The sequence below is a fragment of the Leiobunum rupestre genome, chromosome 6, assembly GCF_980474605.1.
Source record: "Leiobunum rupestre chromosome 6, qqLeiRupe1.1.hap1, whole genome shotgun sequence".
Classification (NCBI taxonomy): domain Eukaryota; kingdom Metazoa; phylum Arthropoda; class Arachnida; order Opiliones; family Sclerosomatidae; genus Leiobunum; species Leiobunum rupestre.
In genome coordinates, this window is record NC_143389.1 from 20,080,541 (window position 1) to 20,100,703 (window position 20,163).

General features: G+C 34.2%; 2 protein-coding genes across 3 annotated transcripts; both read right to left on the minus strand.

Annotated features, from left to right (window-relative positions):
* Window positions 1-2,564: 2,564 nt before the first annotated feature.
* On the minus strand, window positions 2,565-4,210 carry LOC149940253 (uncharacterized). 2 transcript variants are annotated; one of them, XM_090178922.1, is made up of 7 exons: window positions 3,964-4,210; window positions 3,788-3,899; window positions 3,475-3,725; window positions 3,245-3,416; window positions 3,030-3,185; window positions 2,670-2,745; window positions 2,565-2,610 (listed from the first exon to the last, which is right to left on the minus strand). In XM_090178922.1, exons 1-7 carry the CDS (start codon window positions 3,977-3,979, stop codon window positions 2,608-2,610), a joined length of 786 nt encoding a protein of 261 aa, XP_090035048.1. In that variant the 5' UTR covers window positions 3,980-4,210; the 3' UTR covers window positions 2,565-2,607. The 2 variants fall into 2 exon arrangements, with proteins under 2 accessions (XP_090035048.1, XP_090035047.1); XM_090178921.1 differs by having other exon boundaries at window positions 2,567-2,745.
* Window positions 4,211-9,622: 5,412 nt separating this feature from the next.
* On the minus strand, window positions 9,623-18,433 carry LOC149940254 (mannan-binding lectin serine protease 2-like). The gene is made up of 12 exons (XM_090178082.1): window positions 18,350-18,433; window positions 18,096-18,290; window positions 17,786-18,013; window positions 16,860-17,036; window positions 15,959-16,216; window positions 14,166-14,372; window positions 13,340-13,519; window positions 13,132-13,277; window positions 12,757-12,865; window positions 12,328-12,504; window positions 11,223-11,429; window positions 9,623-9,956 (listed from the first exon to the last, which is right to left on the minus strand). Exons 1-12 carry the CDS (start codon window positions 18,405-18,407, stop codon window positions 9,757-9,759), a joined length of 2,142 nt encoding a protein of 713 aa, XP_090034208.1. The 5' UTR covers window positions 18,408-18,433; the 3' UTR covers window positions 9,623-9,756.
* Window positions 18,434-20,163: the final 1,730 nt, after the last annotated feature.

Consider the following 20,163-nt stretch of genomic DNA (forward strand, 5'->3'; position numbering starts at 1 on the left):
TTTGATAAATTTCGGTTTAGTAATCGATTTCTTTTCAAATACAAATCCTTTAATCGTTTTCATTAGAATAATAAACGATTAACTATTAACCTAATTATCAGCTGAGGTTTCATTTGACATCATAAATAGCTTTCTTCAAACAAAGAAATGGGCATTAGCCTAAATTAAAGGTTTTACCGTTATAGGGAGATAGATTGATAAAAAGGCAGTTTCTGTCTGCACGGAACTGGTGAGAGTCAATAAGAGAGGCGAAAGTAAAACTGTAAAACTATAACTTATCTCAAACACGCGGCTTCCCCTCTAATCAGCCGCTTTTTTTCCTTCCAAAGACCAAAGTAGCCGCCCAACGTGTTTTCAAAAAACCTCTGTCGTCACTTTTAGTGGGCTTCTTCTCTACCTGTTGGCTCCCCCTATCCCGTATCTCGTTCCTATTTTCAGTTAAAAATATGCTTCGGGTGTTAAAATAACTCGGATACCCGATATTTATCTTTTTATTCAGATATTTATTATGAAAAATAATAATTAAAAAAAAATTGAAATTTATTAACCAAATTAAAAAAATCCGAGTAAATAAATCTCTAACCGAAATTATCGAATACTTTATAAGCCCCCAAAACGAATTTCGAACCGATAACGGTTTCTCAAAAAATGATGAAAATTCGGTTAGATTAACCGAACCGAAAACCGTACTGATAACCCTTGGTAAAAGGTTATCCGCACATTCCCAGTAAAATGAGAAAATATGATAACATAATACTGGTGAGTAGGGTTAACTCTGAGACTCTGAGTCCCATTCGGTTTGTTAGCGCAAGAAGTCCCCTACCTGCTTCCCGAATGTCCAGTGAGTTTCGCAGGAAAAAAAGTCCAGACGCCAGGAAATCCAAGTTTTAATCACCCTGTATGTTAAATGCCATCGTCGAATACTAGTTTTAACTCGCGTGTTCACGATTTTCGCTTTGTGGCCATGAGTTTTACGTTAGTAGTAAAAGTTTAAGAATGAAGTAGGCTCTTTGACAGCATGGCGGAACAGTGGGATGTTAATGTGAAGTCTAGCATTTCGCTGCTAACCTGTAAGTGCGTCTAGGCCCACAGTGAGATTAGTAATTATATTATGCTTTAGTATGTGAGGTTTGGTAACCAGACAGAGGGGCTCCAGACCCCTAAATCAAGAATATTGTAAGATCCATACCATACATACTATAGTCAACGCGCATATTGTTACGGTCACCGTAATTGAGACCGTACTTCGAAATGCTGAAGGTCATATCCTGTTCAAAAGCTCAGGCTGTCACAGTGGCGAGATATACGTTTTTCAATTTTTCTCAGTACAACCGGGCCCTAGGCGGTTATGCAACCCATACCGAGGGAAACAAAAAAATAAAGCCACTCCGCTGTCTCCTGTACTATCACTAGGCCATTGAAGCAACGCCACTGGACACAGAGCATGTTATTCAGTAAGTACTCTAAGAAAAAAAACATGTCTTACCAGTAATAAGTGTCTTTTCCAAAGAAAAATATTTTTGTGTGCCTCATAAGCAAAGCAATCTTGCCGTAGATATTTCCTGATAAAGGAATACAGCTTGCAATAGCTAAATTCCCAGAATATAGCCCATGAAACATGGGTTGACTTGCCCATTTTCCCAAAAAAAAATCAGTACAATTGTATAAATTTAAGTGGCAAGTAAATAGTCAAATGCTCACTTTGAGATGACGTTTGCCATCACTGCCAGGACCTGAACATTTAAAAGATACTAAAATGGCAGAACCAATTGGCTTTGTGTCATAGGCAACTGGTTCCGAACACCACTTGCATCTTACGCCGTATGCCTTTTTGATTAAATTTAGAAGTGTTGGATAGTGCACTAATGCCATCGAGTCATTTACATGGTATTTGGTCGGATGGGAATGAGGCTGAAAATAATTATTTAACACAAAAATCATCATCTATAAATTGAAATCAATAATATAAAACTATACAAAAAAATTAAGTATAATTTACTGATTTATAATGAATATTTAAAGTTTTTAAAACAACCTGCAATCTTAAGTTACTAATTTATGAAATTTAGTTTTACGAATATAAAAATTGATATTCAGAAATTTTTAACAAAAATCACAATCATTATATAAATTGAAAAAGTAATTATTTATTTGCAATTTTTTTTTTATAATTAGCCATAATTAGTAATTTTAGTATAAAGATGATTTAGTAATTTACTTTGTATATGGTATTTAGCAATAAAAATAATATACATTTTACTACTAGTGAATTAGTAATCTATACCAATTTTCATAATTAGAAAATGTCTTATTTCTTTGAAGGTAGTAATTTCAAAATTAATAAATCCATGAATAGTAAGAATAAACTTTCAACATTATTCTTGAAATGAGAGTATTGTTAAAAAACCTCTACAACATGGCTTTTGAGGTTGGGCCAAACTTACTTAAGGCCCCACAAAACCTTAAGGTTACTGAGCCCTTATTTTAAGACCTACAACCTGATTTTACATAAAACATTTGTGTAAAACTTACTATAAAACTTGGCTATATCACCAAAGAACTTAAATCGGACTCAATTTCTTCCAAATCATCATGCTTTAAATCATCCTACTTCAAATTTAATTAAAATTAGTTCTATGACTTTTGTAATTGTACAATGGTCTCATTACTACTTCAGGAGATAAATCTTCTTCGGTGAAAGTATGAGAAAAGTTCAATTCATTTTCTACAACATCTTCATCAATGCTAAATTATATAAAAAATACGTTGAACAAGGCATTTTTTAAATAGAAAGGCATCTAAATTTTGCATATCTTTTAATTGGAAGCCATTAGAATTATAATTAGAACAGCCTGGCAACCACCAGTAGCTCACCCAGAGAGAAACAAGGACCCCCCCTAATCAAGTTTTCCCCCTCATATGAATAATTTTCTGGGTGCCCCACTAGCAACAGGTGGTAAAATAATTGCTAATACCAATTTAGAAAATATTGATAAATGTATTTACAGTTCTAATAATAAACCACATACTCAATTTTCTCAAAGCCACCAGCCACTTCATGTTCTTCTTGACTTGCAGTCTTATTTTCATCCGCTTTTAACGTCGATGACTCTTCCATATCATCATCTTCACTGTTAGACAAATCTTCATCTCCCTTGTATAAGAATTCATCATTGTGTTCCGAGCTATCAGTAATGATATATAAGACATGTGTATTGCAAAGTATATGTAATCATTAACACACATAGGAGATACATTCATTAGAGATCCAAATAAGTTTTGACTTCGTAGTGAAACTCTGGTCTTAATAGGAGTGGTTGGGGTGGATGTTAATGATTGAGACCTCTGTATAAGCTTCTCTGGTGTGCTTTCTGGAGACTCAGCAGCTAAACCGTAGGTTAAATGAGAGACTGGTCCTACATAAAAAAATTAATCAAACTAAATATATCAAATTAAGCATGAGTAACTTCGTACTAGCTTGTGGTATTCTTTCATAGTTCTTTAGTTTTGTAGCAAATATACTAAAGTCAGTTTGAGTTTCATAATCTCTGAAGTGTTTCCCAACTGTCTGAGTTTGAATATCTCCAAAATATTTCATATCTGTTTGAGTTGGTTTGTCTTGAACAGATGATAGTTCTTCGTCTCTTTTTTGGGACCCAACTGATTTAGTCTCCGGTGTTGCTTGTATTGCAACTGATATTTTGATTGGAGAGGGAGTCTCATTGCTTATTGAAAAGTTTAATATATGAAAGCTAATAATAACATATTTAAATTTGAATTAACTTACAGTTTTTTCAACAGAAGTAGCACAAAAGCATCCAATGACATCCCTCTTTTATTTCTTTCCGTTTGGAAAGCGATAAATGCCTCATCATTCAAGCTAACTCTATGTTTTCCACCTATATTTAAAAATATCTTTATACCAATACAAACTTTTAAAAACAAAATATATACATGTTTTACCTGAACCTTTAGCCATATTGCCAAAATTCCAACTCGTATTACTCCTAAAACGTTGTAAACGCTAAACGAATTTGTAAGCCTAGGTAACAATTTGACTTTTTTTGACAAGCCGTTGCCGAAATGCACAAGCACAACTACCAAACAAATAATTTTTATTAAGACGGACTAGGTAATGGAAGGACTGTCATTTTCTCCATATTTTAGAATAAAACAATAAGCTGAAAACTTAAGGATTTGTCAATTCAGAAATTAAGTAGTCTTTATAAGCATGTTACTTCAAAACGCCTATTAGCAACTTGGTAGCTGTTAGTTCACGCCTTTAGAGGCTTAATTGGCTTGAGCAACTTGTTTCTATAATTTTTTTATAACTACGCTAGCGACATCTATTGAACGGGAATGCTACTACACAGGGTTCGCCACTTGCTTTAAGAGTTAAAATGGCCCTGCCCTTAGTATTGCACATTAAAACATATGACATTGAACGCTATGAAAACTGTTGAACACAAAATTGCCTGGATTATACGGATAAAACTTTCGTCAAAAATTACGAAACATTCCGTACATTATGTCCCCGATCACCTTGCTCTAATTATTGTGTAAACAATTCTAAAATTAAGGACTAGGTAAAGGGACTAAAGCTAGGTAATATCGGAAGGAACAAAAATGAGTTAATATTGGTAGCGACAAAAATTATGTAATATCGGAAGGTACAAAAACTATAGGTAATATCTCTAGGAAAATAAATAGGTAATATTACAATGGCAAGAATTAGGTAATATGTGATGGATGAGAATTAGGTCATATTTGAGCGATAAGATTTGGGTAATATTTCCGGGACAAGAATTGGGTAGTATTCCCGGGACAATAATTGGGTAATACTGTATTTATATGACCAGAATTGGGTACTATTTCCCAGGCAAGAATTGGGTAATATTTATCAGACAAGAATTGGGAAATATTTATCGGACAAGAATAGAGATCGGCGGCACAAATAAATTAACCGGCAAAATTTCAATTAATCATAAACATTTTGGTTAACTGTTTATTTATGAACATTTTATACGAATAAACAGCGATTTAACATGCAAAAATATTGGGTTTTTTCGTGTATTTTTTAATAATAAAAATAACTATTTGGATAATTTCATATTCAAACGCCGATCTCTAGACAAGAATTGGATAATATTTCTCAGACAAAACTTGGGTAATATTTCTCAGACAAAACTTGGGTAATATTTCTGGGACAAGAATTGGGTAATTTATCGGACAAGAATTGGGTAATATTTCTGGGACATGAATTGGGTAATATTTATCAGACAAGAATTGGGTTATATTTATCGGACAAGAAATGGGTAATTTTTCTCGGACAAGATTAAGGTAACATTATTGTAAAATAATAAATTACCATTTCTTTTGAAGATATTTTTAATCGTTCATGGTATTATACGGGTCAATTCTGAACTTCAAGGATCGATTGGGCTGCGCCTCACTTTCTCTTTTTGATTTGTAAAGCTTAATTCCTTCGTGAATTAAATATCCTTTCTCCCTTTTCTCAGAAATGTAATTTCCGTCTCCAACTATAAATATCTGCCTCCACTATCTTTCCTTCATTTCTTTTTTTTTTAGTAAATTCGTATTTATATTCTCTAGATCGCGTTCCAAACAAATCCTTTCGGGGAAATCTTTGCAATAATGATGCGTAAAATAATTGCCGACATTAACATTAAAGTGATAGCCATTTCATTTACACGGCTGATTTCGAGAAACGTATTTGGCGTGAAATGGCTCTTGCGCGAGTAACCTAATTAGGCTCGGCTTCCATTAAGAGAACAATTTATCACGAGGACACGTGTTGATGATTCCAATTTAGTAATGGCGCCCTTTCCAACAGACTTTCACTTCACTCATCGCGGCGCCCCTTATACATGTAGGTCTCTGGAAGCTCTTTGTCGGAAATTTAATAACAGTGGCCGAGCCCATCCCTGCCAAATTGATAGCGAAAGCACCTATTTAATTTGATATCTCAAAAGTAGAAAAAACACGGAATAATTTGCTTAATGAGAATATCGATTTAGAAATACAAACTCGGTGTATGTGAGGAACTTGGCAGGCAAAATAAAGCCACTCATTTTAGATTCCATTACCGAAAGTTCATACAAAATACACCTATAGTTTTCAGCTACTCGGTGAACCTCATTATATGATTTCTTAAAGAACGATATCTTTGTCACCGAAAATAAAACTTTTTGTGGTAATTAATTTCCGGTTAGCTGCAGAACACTCAAATTATTGGTTATATTTATAACTGATAAACAACACAAAGAGCAAAAATGGTATTGAAAAAAGTATTAATGGATAAAGTAGTTTTTTGACCTTCAACCTAATACTTTACTTACATTACGATTTTGAGTAAAATTACCATTATTTTACTAGTTATGTTGAGCTCCACTTAAGAAAACGAATCTTCATTGCTAAATCAAAATATAACTTTATTATCCCAAGATGGAACTTTATTTCAATAATTATATTCAAACAAAAATCTTGAACTGATTATCCAAAAATGATTTAAAAAATGTAAAATTTTCAGGGGTATTGATTGACTCTACGCGAAGTACAAATTGTTCATAAATGAAATAACAGTTTGGATTGGCAATTAAACTTTGAAGGAATGGTAGGTACGTTAACGACATCGTACGCAGGTTGATCTATTAATAGCAAATAATGATAGAGTTCGGGTTGTAGCGTTTCCGATGGAGGTTAAACAGTCCATTTTTGTTCGATCACGTTCGACTGCATTGCCCGGAATACCAACTAAAGCTTATCTGTCTAACCATAAAAAGCCATTGAGAGAAAATCTAACGGCACACAGTCCAAGTTTTTCGTGCTCCGAGTACCAAACGCTAAATGTCAATTTCTTAAAGGTTATGTTATACGGAAAAAAGGGAGAAAGGTGCCCGCGTTTCCACAGATATAGCCATATAATTTAATTATCATCTTTCCACATTATTTTAGTTTCGAAAAGCGTGCTCGCTGAAGTAAAATTTCTTATTGACCGTACATTTATTATGTATACGCACTTGATAAAAATTTCAAACGATGCTTTTGCCTTAGGCCAAAATACTTGGGTTGAAACTTCCAGGGGAACAGTTACGAATACCGTCACTTTGAGAAATACTCGGAAACATCTTTACCGCGACATCACTATCCACTTATTAGACATAAAAAATGTACTTTTCGAAAGCTTCAACCGACTTGAGGTCATAATGCAACTAACGACGTAAGTGGAAGATTTAAAAAACTGCCATTACCTAGAATTTACGTTTCCCAGAACTGCATTCCCCCTATGATCCTCTGATATGTTCTTTTGAACGGTCAGGCATAAATATATTATTCGTTATATTTAATCAAGAATACATTTATTTACAAAACTTTGTTGAGGTTAAGGGTAATAGTAAGTGTAGGGAGCTGATGGTATGCGTGGCATGAGGGGCTGGCTACCATCCTCCTACGCATTGTAACCGGAATTAAGATTTAAAAGTCGCTATATGACTTGGGCCTATTGTGGAGCCGGTTTATGCCCACTAGCGCAGTTCCCATTTGCGCGGTTTCCCATTTGTGCGGTTTCCCAAAAGCGCAGTTCTCAAAAGCGCGGTTCCCATTTGCGCAGTTCCCAATAGCGCGGTTTCCCATTTGTGCGGTTTCCCAAAAGCGCAGTTCTCAAAAGCGCGGTTCCCATTTGCGCAGTTCCCAATAGCGCGGTTTCCCAAAAGCGCGGTTTCCTGTTTGCGCACTTTAAATAATGGGTGGTTGGAATCTCCTTTAAATTTCCTTTGGTTCATTTTCATTAACTTTTATATACATATACATAATAATTGAAACTGCGCTATTGGGAAACCGCGCTATTGGGAACTGCACAAACGGGAACTGCGCTAATAGGCAGATACCGTGGAGCCTTGGGTAATAGCCTAGCAGATTATTATTTTTATATAAGTTTGTAATTGGATGTTAAAACTAGACGCGTGTAGATAAAGAGCCATGGCACCATCACGTCACAATTGTGATTATTGAAGATATTCCTGGTATAGATTTTATTCGGAAAATGCTTAAATGAAAATCCAGGATATTTTGAAATTCCAAACTCCATTTAAGTTAAAAAGGCTGATGTCCTACCCATCGACAGCGTTAAAAGCAGATTCTGTTTAAAATAGTTTAGCAGCTATTAAAGTCGTTGCACCGAGGATAATATACCTTAGTCTCCATCGGAAAATACGTATTTTGTACTTATTTATTTAAAATCTACGCAATAGAATTTCTATTGTCGCTTCGAAAATTATTCATTTTTTGTTATCCAGATTTTAAAAATATAAAGCGTAAAAGGGCATTAAACTTTGTCTACATCTTTGCCCTTTTCATAAGGTAGCTAGATTCAGTTACCCTTGTTTCTAAAAAACCTTGAGACCAATATGTAAAAATAGGTAATCCACAATAAATATCAAACTTTGAAATTATTTTAATGCACTATCTGGTAAAAGCGGATAAATTTGACTTCAATCGCTTTTACTTCTCAAACTCTAAAACATTTACATTCAGAATCAAAAACGGATTTCGATTCAGTAAATGTAGAGTTATTTTATCTTTTAAAAGCGTTTCAATTGGGAATAAGCCTTTGCTAAAATGTAAATAAAAGGACCTAGAAATTTCCATCGCTTACGACCTCTGACATTAAAAATACAATGGTGCCTGAGAGTACTTAATGAACTCCTAAATATTTTGGTCTATGAAAATATATTTTTTTTATTTAGGTATCTAACTATTTACGTAAAATTGTAATAGGATCTATTATGATATTTCAATGATTGTACGTAAAATTATTTCCATAAATAAATTTTATGTATTTTATTACGTTGTCGGGCGATGTCGCTAAGAACCAAGCCAAAAATCAATTCTTGTTCACAATATTGATCGAAAAACGGGAGTTAACCCTTATGTAGCTGGCTGTGAAAGAGCAGCAGTTTTTATTATATAACGTAATATTTGAAGGTCAGTAGGTCTTTCTTAGAGTACGAATTTTGAACTATACTTTAGAATGACTTACCTCTGATTAATATAAGAAGGAGCTACTCGCCAATTTTAAAGCATTGCACCACTAACTAAATTTATATGAAATAACCAATGTTCAAATTATTTTTAATTTTTATTTGAATTTACTCTTGAGCAGTCGTTTGCCTACTTAATGTTTTTTCATCGTGAAATTAATATTCTGATGATTAATGTTAATGGGAAAGCTCACGTATTTAATTTAACTAGAAACCTCCCAAGCCTGCTTAACCCTTAACGTTTTTAGGTGATCTAGCATTAGGTCACCAAATTGTGGATAAGTATTCGTATAAGTTGCTGTTTTAAGGATTACTAAAATACCGAGATTTCCAAGAAAATTATCTTTCGACAAAAAAACTACGATTTGTCTAAAATAAAATGAAGGTCTTGCCACCACCTACGCAATGTAACCCGGCCACCTGTTTAAATTCATTATAAGTCGCTAGATAACTTGGGCCTAAGGTGGTGCCTTGGGTATTAGCCTAGCTGATTATTATTATTATTATTATTATTTAATTTTTAATGGCGAGCTTTTTTATATAAGTAAAAAAAATTTCCGTGCTTAATCGAAATATATTATTACGACCTTTGATTGGGTATAATTACAAATGAAATTCCATATGCTTTACCATATACAAATGCATTAGCTTGTAGATTAATTTTTTTAAGCAAACCATACAAATATGAATTTTGTTTTTAATTATTACTCAGAATACGTTCAATCCATGGTATAAAGCGCGACAATTTAGTGTAATAGCCATATTCTCCATCTTCACCGCACTTTTCCGATTTAGCCCAACTCACTATGCCAATTTGAATCCAATACTCACTGCCTTGCGTATTTGTGGCTGCTTGGAGCATCGGTCCTCCACTATCACCCATACAAGTATCTTTACCTGTAATTCAATTCAACGTTTTCCATTATGAATTTGAATTTGTAAAATGTTGTTAACTTTCCGGAAAAATAAAAAATTGAAACATAAATTAATTTTTAAGGGTTTTTAATGTTTTTAACTTTTTATCGATATAAAATGTCTAATAACAGTAAGCATACTAAAAAACATTAATAGTGTTACATTGTTAATCTGTTTAAACTAGTCTAGAGGATTAGTTTTACTTTCAGATTCGAAAAAATGAGGCGAAAATGCCACTTTATTATAAATAAATACATTGCCAAATTAAAAGTCTAAAATGTTTTTCTGTACGTTCTTCATTGGCACCTGCGTTTCGGGCTTGCACCTCAAATTGTAAAATTTTTATTGACTCGAGCACGTGCTCTAGTGACGTAGAAAAACATTAAACGTTTTAACCTGTTGTCCGACATGTTAACGATTGATTAAGCATTCGATAATATTTGGCTTGTTTCGATGCCCGCCAGAAAGATATTTTTTTTAATCAAAGAAGGAAGAAAGAAGGGCTGATTGAGTCTGAGAAGACCGCGAGCCCGGCGAAGATCTGATAATTCAGGGCGAGATATGTGTAACGGCCACGCCAACGGGGGGACAGGGGTGGGGACACCCGTGGCGGAAGTATACCGACCACGCGTTTTGGGGATTGGTGGTCGTCCTCACACGGTCATCCACAAACTCTGCCTCCCAGGGATTACAGGAGTACGCAACTACTCCCGGCCGCCAGAAAGATAGAGTTATAGCAAACTATATGATTTTATAATAAAGCTATTCAAATAAAAATATTGAAGTTAAAAACTAATTTAACTAATTATTTAATCTAAAGACACCCTTTCTAGATCAGTAATGGTCAGTAAATTCTGTATACTAGCCCTTACAATTCACCTAAATTATCAACAAATAGAGAGTTCTTGTTAATAACGAGATAGCCAAAAAGCGGAGCGCGGTCTAAAATCAATACAGAAAATTAGACATTCCTAGAAAATCAATTTCTATCCCTTTTAAATAAAACGGAAATATACATAAAATATCAGCGACTTTTTTTAAAGAAGGGGTAAATTATAATTGGTTTATCGTTTTCTTAACTTTGGCCAAAACGTATTTATTTAAATAAAACTAAGAAAATTATAAAGGGCTAGATGGCGCCAATTGTTTGCTCATTCGAGCGTCTAGTTTCGCACTGCCGATTTCAATTTTATTATGTATATATTCAAACAATAAATAGCAAGACCAAATATTTTGATTTATACAAACCTCCTTCGCCACCGGCGCAAAACATGTTTCGAGTGTACTTTAAGGACGAATTTCTCAAACTGTGCTCGCATTCATCGGGGGATCGTATAGTCAGATTTACCTCCCGAAGATTGTCATACATTTTTAGGCTTTTCGGAAGGAACGTTCCGTACCCCAAAGCCGTTCCCATTTCACCCGGGTGATACAGTTTTGAATCCGAAGAAATGGCTAAAATATAAATATTTATTTAGGTTTTCGTAAACGATTTATCCAATAAAAGCAGATCTGTTTCAGTGCCTTCATCGTACATGGGGAAAAGTGCAAAAACCACCAAGGCTAGTGTTAAAATTAAGCTAAGACATTGGAATCTTGCCAATTGCCCTATCGCCTGATGGAGGTATTTAACTGTGTCTTGTTGGGCTTTTAGAAATTGTATCATTATATATTTTTTTAATATTCAGATCTACTATCTTCGTTACATAATCTTTCTTCATAAATTTAATTTTTCTTTAATGTCTAATTGGTAGTATTCCCTTCTATTTTTATTTTATAATTTATGCCTTTTCAATTTTGCTGGCAGATTAATTCCAGTATTACCGTCTATCTACTCTGGCTTTCTGCTGTCACTTTATTATTTTTACTACCTGTTAGGCTTTATATAAGCTTATAAATTTTTAAATAAATTCATAAATATAATTTACAAAAAGTGTCGATAAATTCTAAATTTAACTGTTGAGTATTGCGTGACTGGAGATGGAGGTAACTTAGCCTTATAGACCTCAACATCTTGGGTTAAACAAAAATATTTACAACACTTCAATGATCTTATTTTAAGTTATCTGATCGCTGTGGGTCCTTTATTGAAACTGCCTCTCTTCAACGGACACCACTTTTACTTATGAAAGTGGTTTGATGTCTAAATTATACCTATCCAAACCAATATTCTCTGTTTCATTTTTAAAGACCGGTCTACGAATACTTTTGGTCCCCGTCATACATTAATTTGCATAACTCATCACTGGTTTAACATGAATATTTAGTCTTCCTTACATATTGAAAATTAAAATAAAATTTTAAAGTTATCATATTTTTTTAGCATTAACAATGCCATATAAGAGACACTGACCATTCTGATTTGGAGTCAAACAAACCGTCCTTAGATAACGTGAGGTATCTACAGTTTCATTGAGTTTAATGAGTGCCAAATCACTGTCAAAAGGTATTCTCCCGAAGTCTTCGTGAATCACCAGAAACGAAGCTTGCAGTTTAAACGCTCGATTTCGATCAGTGGTGTTTGTGTGACCTTTATAAAGAAAAAGCCTCAGAATTTTTATATAAAAGAAATGAATATATTTGGGAGAATGGCTATGTTGGACGACCGCGGGCACCATAGTCTAATTTTCCCCTGGCATCAGGGTTTGTAGAGGAAACGTTACCCGTGTGTATCAATCGCGTCGGAACACGTAAGATTAAGGGACCCTCTGAGTAGCAGTTCGTTAAATAGCCGCTGTCAATCGTATCAACATAGTTCTCTTGATTCCCTAAAAATAATTACCCAACTCGACAAATACGTCTTCTTCTACTAAGTCGTGATATTTTCCTTTTAAACAATGAGCTGCGGTCAAAACCCACTGCGGTGCAATCAACGACCCACCACATTTGAACTACACAAATTAAATTGTTGTTAAATATTCATTGTAAGTAGTTATTTTCCACATTTACTGTACAGTTATTTTCTTCTTGAATAACGTTTTATTGAGTATTATATTGTACTTATCGTCGTACTTCTAATTTTAATTGGTAAACACTTTTTTCATTTCTGCTTATTATGTTTTATAAGTAATAGAAAATGGCAAAACCGCGTTTCGATCCTCAAAAGTTGAGTTTTGTTTAAGATTGTATAAATGTTAATAACGGAAACTTAACATACTTCGTAACCCTTTTTTCGGTTTAGCGGATATCGCAAATGCAAAGCGACCATCCACGGCCACCTGTGAGTGACTATTTCCCCAGAAAATATTCTGCCATACCCGGCTGGTTTATCGTAGTTCAGTATCCTTCCGCAATCATTGTTAGCTAAATATAATAATATAAAGTATTATATTTAAATTAAATCATTAAATTAACTGATAACTAACACGTATCGCATGAGGTCGTTTCACCGCTCCATTTCCCACTATCCAGACAAATACGGCTTTTGCTTCCTTTCATATTATAACCCGTTTTACATCCAAAATTCACGTAAGAGCCTATAGCCCTAGAGCTGCCATCAGTTTTCCATCCATTTTGTGGCGGCGGGAGTGAGCGACATCTGATTTCTATCATAGTTAAAAAACATTGAAGTTTGCGATTAATGGTGATTTTTTCCATTAAGGACACAATTGTTTTTGAAGTAATTTAGGTATTTGGAAATAATAAAAATACATTTATTTGTACTAAACGATAATAACGAACGATTTTAACGTTGCTTCTTATCCCCCTTATGTTTAAATAATCAAATCAGTCCGGCATTAATAGTAAGAATAATAATAATAATCAGCTAGGCCAATACCCAAGGCACCACCTTAGGCCTAAGTCATCAAGCGACTTTACAAGCCATTATTCAGGTGGCCGGGTGCTGATGCGTAGGAGGGTGATGGCAAGCCCCGCATGCCACGCGAGCCAAAAGCTCCCTACACTAACTATTACCGTAAATATGAGGTTTAAGACGCTATAGAGTAATGGCAGTGCTGCGTCACACGACGTCACCCATGCTTTTTCCTATTCATAAAAAATTCGCGACCACAATGGCGGCCATGGCCAAAGCTACGGAGTGCTACTACTCTATTGATGGGCTAACCAGTGTTGTTGTACCTTCTCAAAATATTCATATATCTTAGTATAGATGAATACATTCTTGAACATAACTATAAATATCATCTGTAATTTTCAACTTGAAATAGGTGAACTAGAGAAGAAATATACTTTTGCAAATAGGAAGCCTGCGAAGACTCCATCCTTTCTCTGTACAACGACTATTTCTCCTTCCGATGACACGATACCCTGTATTACATTTGTACTCTATTTTGAAGTTGAACGGGAAAACCTCTCTTGGTTCCACTTGATAACTATTTAAGGTACTAGAAGCGTAATATCCATTATCCAGTACATCAGGCTTTAAACATTTGATTTCTATTAAAAGATAATAGAAAAAATCATTAAAGCCTTCGTCAACTTTATTTTCAAGAAAGATGCCTGAATATTTGCCTCATAATTGTCAAAACTAAAATTTAAGTTTCGACCTTACCCTTTGGTAAAGCGATCGAACATAATTTATATTCCTAATATGTTGAACGACGGACAATCTCCCCATCCCGTTATGCTGACCGTATCTAAAAGCGTTATATAAACTATAAAATAATTAGGCAGATTTTTATTTCGACTATGCTCAAGATGGCGCTGCGCATCGTTAGAGGCATTTTTCACGTCTATTTAATAACGGTGAGCGACGCACACTCGCTAACACGTGGTAATTGGAACGTGCCACCGAGCGTGCGTCGCGCGTCGTTACTTAAAGAGATAGTGCCAACTCAGATTAATTTAAAATTTGGTTCTTTGGCTTACAGGTTATGATAGATTTTTAAGTCCGGAATCAGAATATATATACATATTAGCACTTTCAATTAGTATTTAGTTTTATATTTTAATGTAAAATAATGGTATTTCAATAGCCGCGCAAAACTTTACAGATTGTTGACGTCATGAGTTTGGTCGATTTCGGCTCGCTAGGGCGGCGGGGAATTTCCAGTGGTCTTTTTATACTATCGCGTAGAGGATTTGTATGCGCTTTTTTTGACTTTCTTCTCGCGGACCACGCGGTTCGAGATTCTCGAATCACGACTTCACGAGCCGGCTACGTGTAAAAATATTATTTTCAAAGTATAAATTGAAGAAAAAATCGATAACAAGGTATTGTTTATAAATTATATCATTATTTCTTATACGTAGTCATTATAACAATATTTATATTCTACCGAAAGATTCCACCGAAAGCACCGCAGACCGTGGGCGCCACAGTGTATTGTGCAGTTCCTTCCTGCAGTAATAATAACAACAAAAGTGGCTTATCTTTCCATTACTTTCCATCGAATGAGGGTCTTAAAGCGTGCGAAAGCGGGAAACTCGGATCAAAAGAAAGCGATGGGAGTAAAATATCCTCCTGTCATCCCCTAAAAATTATATTTCCAGCTCGCTCTAGTAGCAGCGAATAAAAATCAACCTATCTATGACGTAGACAGTATGTGATAAAAAAAAGTTACGCTATCTTTCTATTTTAAAATTTGAAATTAATCGTGAATATTTATATTTATACCAAATGATTTATAGCTATGTTTTTCTTTACTATATTTTTAAATAATTGATTAAAAATCTTCATATACGTAGAAAATTCTGACACTATATCTTTAATAGAAGTGGGAAAACCCCAAAATTGTGTAGCGCCATCTATAGCATAGTCGAAATAAACCTTTTCCATATTTGAGAAATTAATAATGAGCAAATTTATAATGCGTGTGATCTTCTGGCGTTTTGTTCTAAAACGAATTAAAACAGTGTATCTTGACCGTGTCTCTAGGTTTATATTTAGTTAATTGGAAAAAGACTCACCGTTCAATTTAACTATATCATAAAATCACAAATACACATTACAGAATAGAACACAAAAGTTAATTTTTTAGTTAGCTGCTACATTTATTTTATTACAGATAAACCCTACGAACTTTGGCATTTTCCTAGTTGATCATCCCAGAACGGCGGGGTCACTTCCGCGAGTGAAATAAAGTCTTCGGGCATTTCGAAGCTTTCCAACTCGGTATCGATGTGCAAGCAATGGGCTCTGTCGCTTCCATTCACCAGACGAAAACCGGAATCGCAGGCTAGTTCAATTTCGTCGCCAGGAACGTAGAAATCACCGACTTTCGTCCAACTAATGAGAGTACCGTTTCTCACGGGCATTGGATCATTACAAACGAGGTCAGCTAAATTATAACAAAACGCGTGAATATTTCTGCACTCAATTTCATGTGACATTACTTAATAAGAATATTTTTGTGAGTAAATTCGAGATGGTCACCTTATATAACTAATCATCAACAGATTTTTGGAAGAAAAAAAGGAAAATTTTAAATAAAGTATCCAATAGGTTTACGTATTTTGAAAACTGAGAAAATCTGCGAATTGCGTCTGTATTTTTATATTAAAAAATTACATAATACAATAATGTACATTGTTACAAAATATGATCTGTAATTGAAAACGCCACAGTTGTTTACCATTCTAAAATTAACCAACCTACTTTACCTTTGAAAAGTATAAATTTATTTCAGCTAAGATATTAATTCTTTTTACCAACAACCTTACAATTTACAACTTTTAACTAAAACGTTAAAGAAAGAACTAGATTGTTTGAAATGAAAAGTTAGGTGTAGTAAGTAGCACTAACTGCAAAACTGGCCCGAAAACTGTTGATTTTTAAACTTGACGAAGAACATCCAATTAATCCTTTACGAAGGACTCCCACAATCAATTTTTTTTTGTTTCTAAATATTTTTTGTTTGCAATATAATAACCCTACGGCCTAGTGTAAGAGAACACGAAGTTTGATTCCGGATTGGAACTTACGTTTACATTTCGGCCTTTCATTATCCCATTTTCCATTATCTTTACACATAATCGATTTTTCGCCAACCAAATCGTAGCCTCCAAAACACGAGTAAAACAATTTACTTCCAGCCTGGAAGTCTTTGCCAATTCTTTTTCCATGAGAAGATAGTCCGGGATCACCACAATAAGGAATTTCTGTTATAAAAAAACACCAAGAATTTTCTATTAGAGTTTGATACAATATTGGAATAAGGGTCTCGTAGCGTTTAGCAGTGGTATCAAATCAAGCTGTTTTCTAATAATGGTTTTCAATTTAACTTAGAGAAATGAAGTCAAAAACAGTGTGACTTTCACGCTGTAACCACACGATAGTTGTACACATCATCCAGATTTTAAAATCGTACGACTACGGTTAAAAATTATATTATATTTACTATATGATGTAAGATATTACATATTGTATATTTTGTATTGATAAATTTTCCCAACCATAGTTTTTATTTTATTTATTTTCTCTGAAGTTTTCTAGTTTCTATTGTTTCTCGTTTTCATCCACGCTTCTTGGAGTGACTTTTAGATTATTCTTTTTGTGGCCTTACTTTAAAGAGGTTGTAGCTCCATAATAATAATTAATATCAGGAAGTCATTAATTTTAAGACATAAGGTAACAGTTTAATGTTAACTTTATGGTTGCAATTTTTTTGGCCTCGAAGGCAAATGTACCAAAATTACCTGGAAACGTCTTTCCCATTCTTATTGTTATATAAATATTAATAATTGTAAAGGAACATGAACACCATCATTTTAGCAAAATTAATATAGATAGAGGTAAATTATCTTCCTCGTTTTACAACCGTTTAGTATTTCTCAATCACTTACAATGCTACTTTTATTACAAAATATAACTCTTAATGGTCCCGTAGCATAGTTAAAACTGAACTCACTCTCGCAAATTGTCGGTTGCACTGAAAGTCCGTTCCAAAAGAGTTCCGTATCGTTGCTTTTACAATTAATTTGTCGCGAAGAACTGGAAGGCAGTCGGTAACCCTCGTTACATCCAATCAGCAAGAATGAACCAACTGGGTAAATCCCGTACATTCTCTCGGAGGTCTTATTGGCCATGTCGACATAAAATCCATCAATTGGTTGAGGAGGTGATTCGCAATACACCTCTGCGATAATATAAGTTACGACTAATTGTTTGATATTTAAAATACCGTGTTAGATTTATAATTATATTTAAAATGTACCCACTGAAGCACTCTGGGAACGTTGCTCCGAAACGTTCTCCATAACAGCTAAGTTTTTTTAAACCTCGAAGTTCGTAGCCAATTGGACATTCGAACTGAACCGAACCACCATCGTTAATAAGCAATTGAATAGAATCACTTTCATTTGATCCGTTTGCTAACTTTATAGGTGTTTTAAACGAAGAAGGAATTTTGCAGGCTAAGTAAAGGACCATAAGATGATTAAGACATCATAATTATAATTTTACTATCACGTACCATTTTCCACCAAAGGGAGAAAAGCGGCTAAAGCGATGATATTAAATTTTAGTTTCATTCGAGTTGGAAAAGTTTAAATTTAATAATTTATAGGAACGACTCTATCTGCTCAAATGGCGCTATTTAACTATTCCATTAGTGACGGGGCTCAGACTATCTTATCGATTGATACGCATGTTCTCAAATTACATATTTCGTTTGGTAATCTATTTAAACGCATTTTCTACATATTGGCTCTCGTTCTTTTTATTTACGAAAAACTAGTAGAGGTTTGGGGATAACAACAGTTTAATTACGAACAGTTCATAACTAGATCATTATTTGATTCTTTAAAAATTTACCATTCCTAATATTCTGTCATCCAAATAAATTCCCACTCCTAGTTGAATATTTACATAAAATAGAACTTGATAAAAATAACTTTACATTTACATTAATAGGTAGCGGCGTAGTCCTTTAAAAATCTAGGCTTGTGAACTTTCCTGATAAGTCTTCTAGAGGTTTCAGGATCACCATCGTTTGTTCGAATTTGGTTTAAATCTTGAAATTTATCCGAAAAACTACGAGCTATAAACTATAAACGTCACAAATATTTTAATCCATTTAAAGGTACGAACTTAATCACAGTGTTTTTGTTCTTTACATTTCGGCAAACCGTTCGTTAAAGGCGAAATATATGGTGTTACGCTTTTATTGCCGAAATAAGCGGTAACTATATCATTATATTTAATCGCACTTTTGGACCTAATCACAGTTCGTGTTATTTGCACAGCTGAGTCCGGGGTAACGTGGTATATTCCACCAATTCAGTGGCATTTATTATGGCCATCAAGATGTTTTAAATTGAAATCTGGGTAAATGCTTCGTCTACAAATTCAATATCCTCATGAAATACCGCTAACGCCTCAAATTTTTAAATATCACAGTACGAACTACAAATTCTAAGTTTAAATAAAATATCTGGGAGGGGTTCTAGTCGTACTTCCTATTTAAATGGATGGCAAGATCGCAAAGAACTAATGAAACGTATGACCAAGACCCAACTAAACTCACAAGAGCATTAGATTAAGTTTTAATTTAGATTTTCTTACTTTTCAGGTCATTGGTTTTTCTAAGCTTACTGGTACTATTTCAATAACAGTCCGCCGCTTGGAACAGAAACTTTATTTTCTCCTAGTGCAAGAATTTTAACCCTTCCCACATTTCCACTTTTCTTAGGTTTTTGATACATAGGAATTTGATAACCTTGAGTGACAGCTTCAAATAAGAAGAATACGAGCTGTCACTCTCCATCTGCATTTGACCCTTTTGGGCGAAATTGTGCTTAGTGAAGATAACATTTTATTATTGTGTCCCGATTAGGAGAAATGGTCTTCCGGAGCTACAGATCCAAAAATTAATTCCGTTGTCCTTCTATCGACCAGTGACGGTGTCTCTATGGGCCTGGATACGAGTTTCAGATGGATTCGCCTAGTCATGGCAGCATCGGTGAGGGCAACCTATAGAATTGACCACTTGAATTAATGCTCAAAGAAATAATAATTTGGCAGATGTTCAGAAGAAAATATTTCAAAAAACAATTATGGTAATAATTTAAAACCAAACGCTACGAATTTCCAAGAGCCTAAGCAAAAATTGAGCAATAGACGATAAGGAAAAACGTATACGCGCTTTTTAGGGATTTATCGAAATTTATCCTTTGTAAAGTTTCTGGTATATATTTTTTTCATAAAACTTTTTGCGTGCGGTAATTTGTTTAAAAAGTACAATTTTTAAAAGTTTAAAAAATAATACCAGTTGAAAGATGTCCTCTT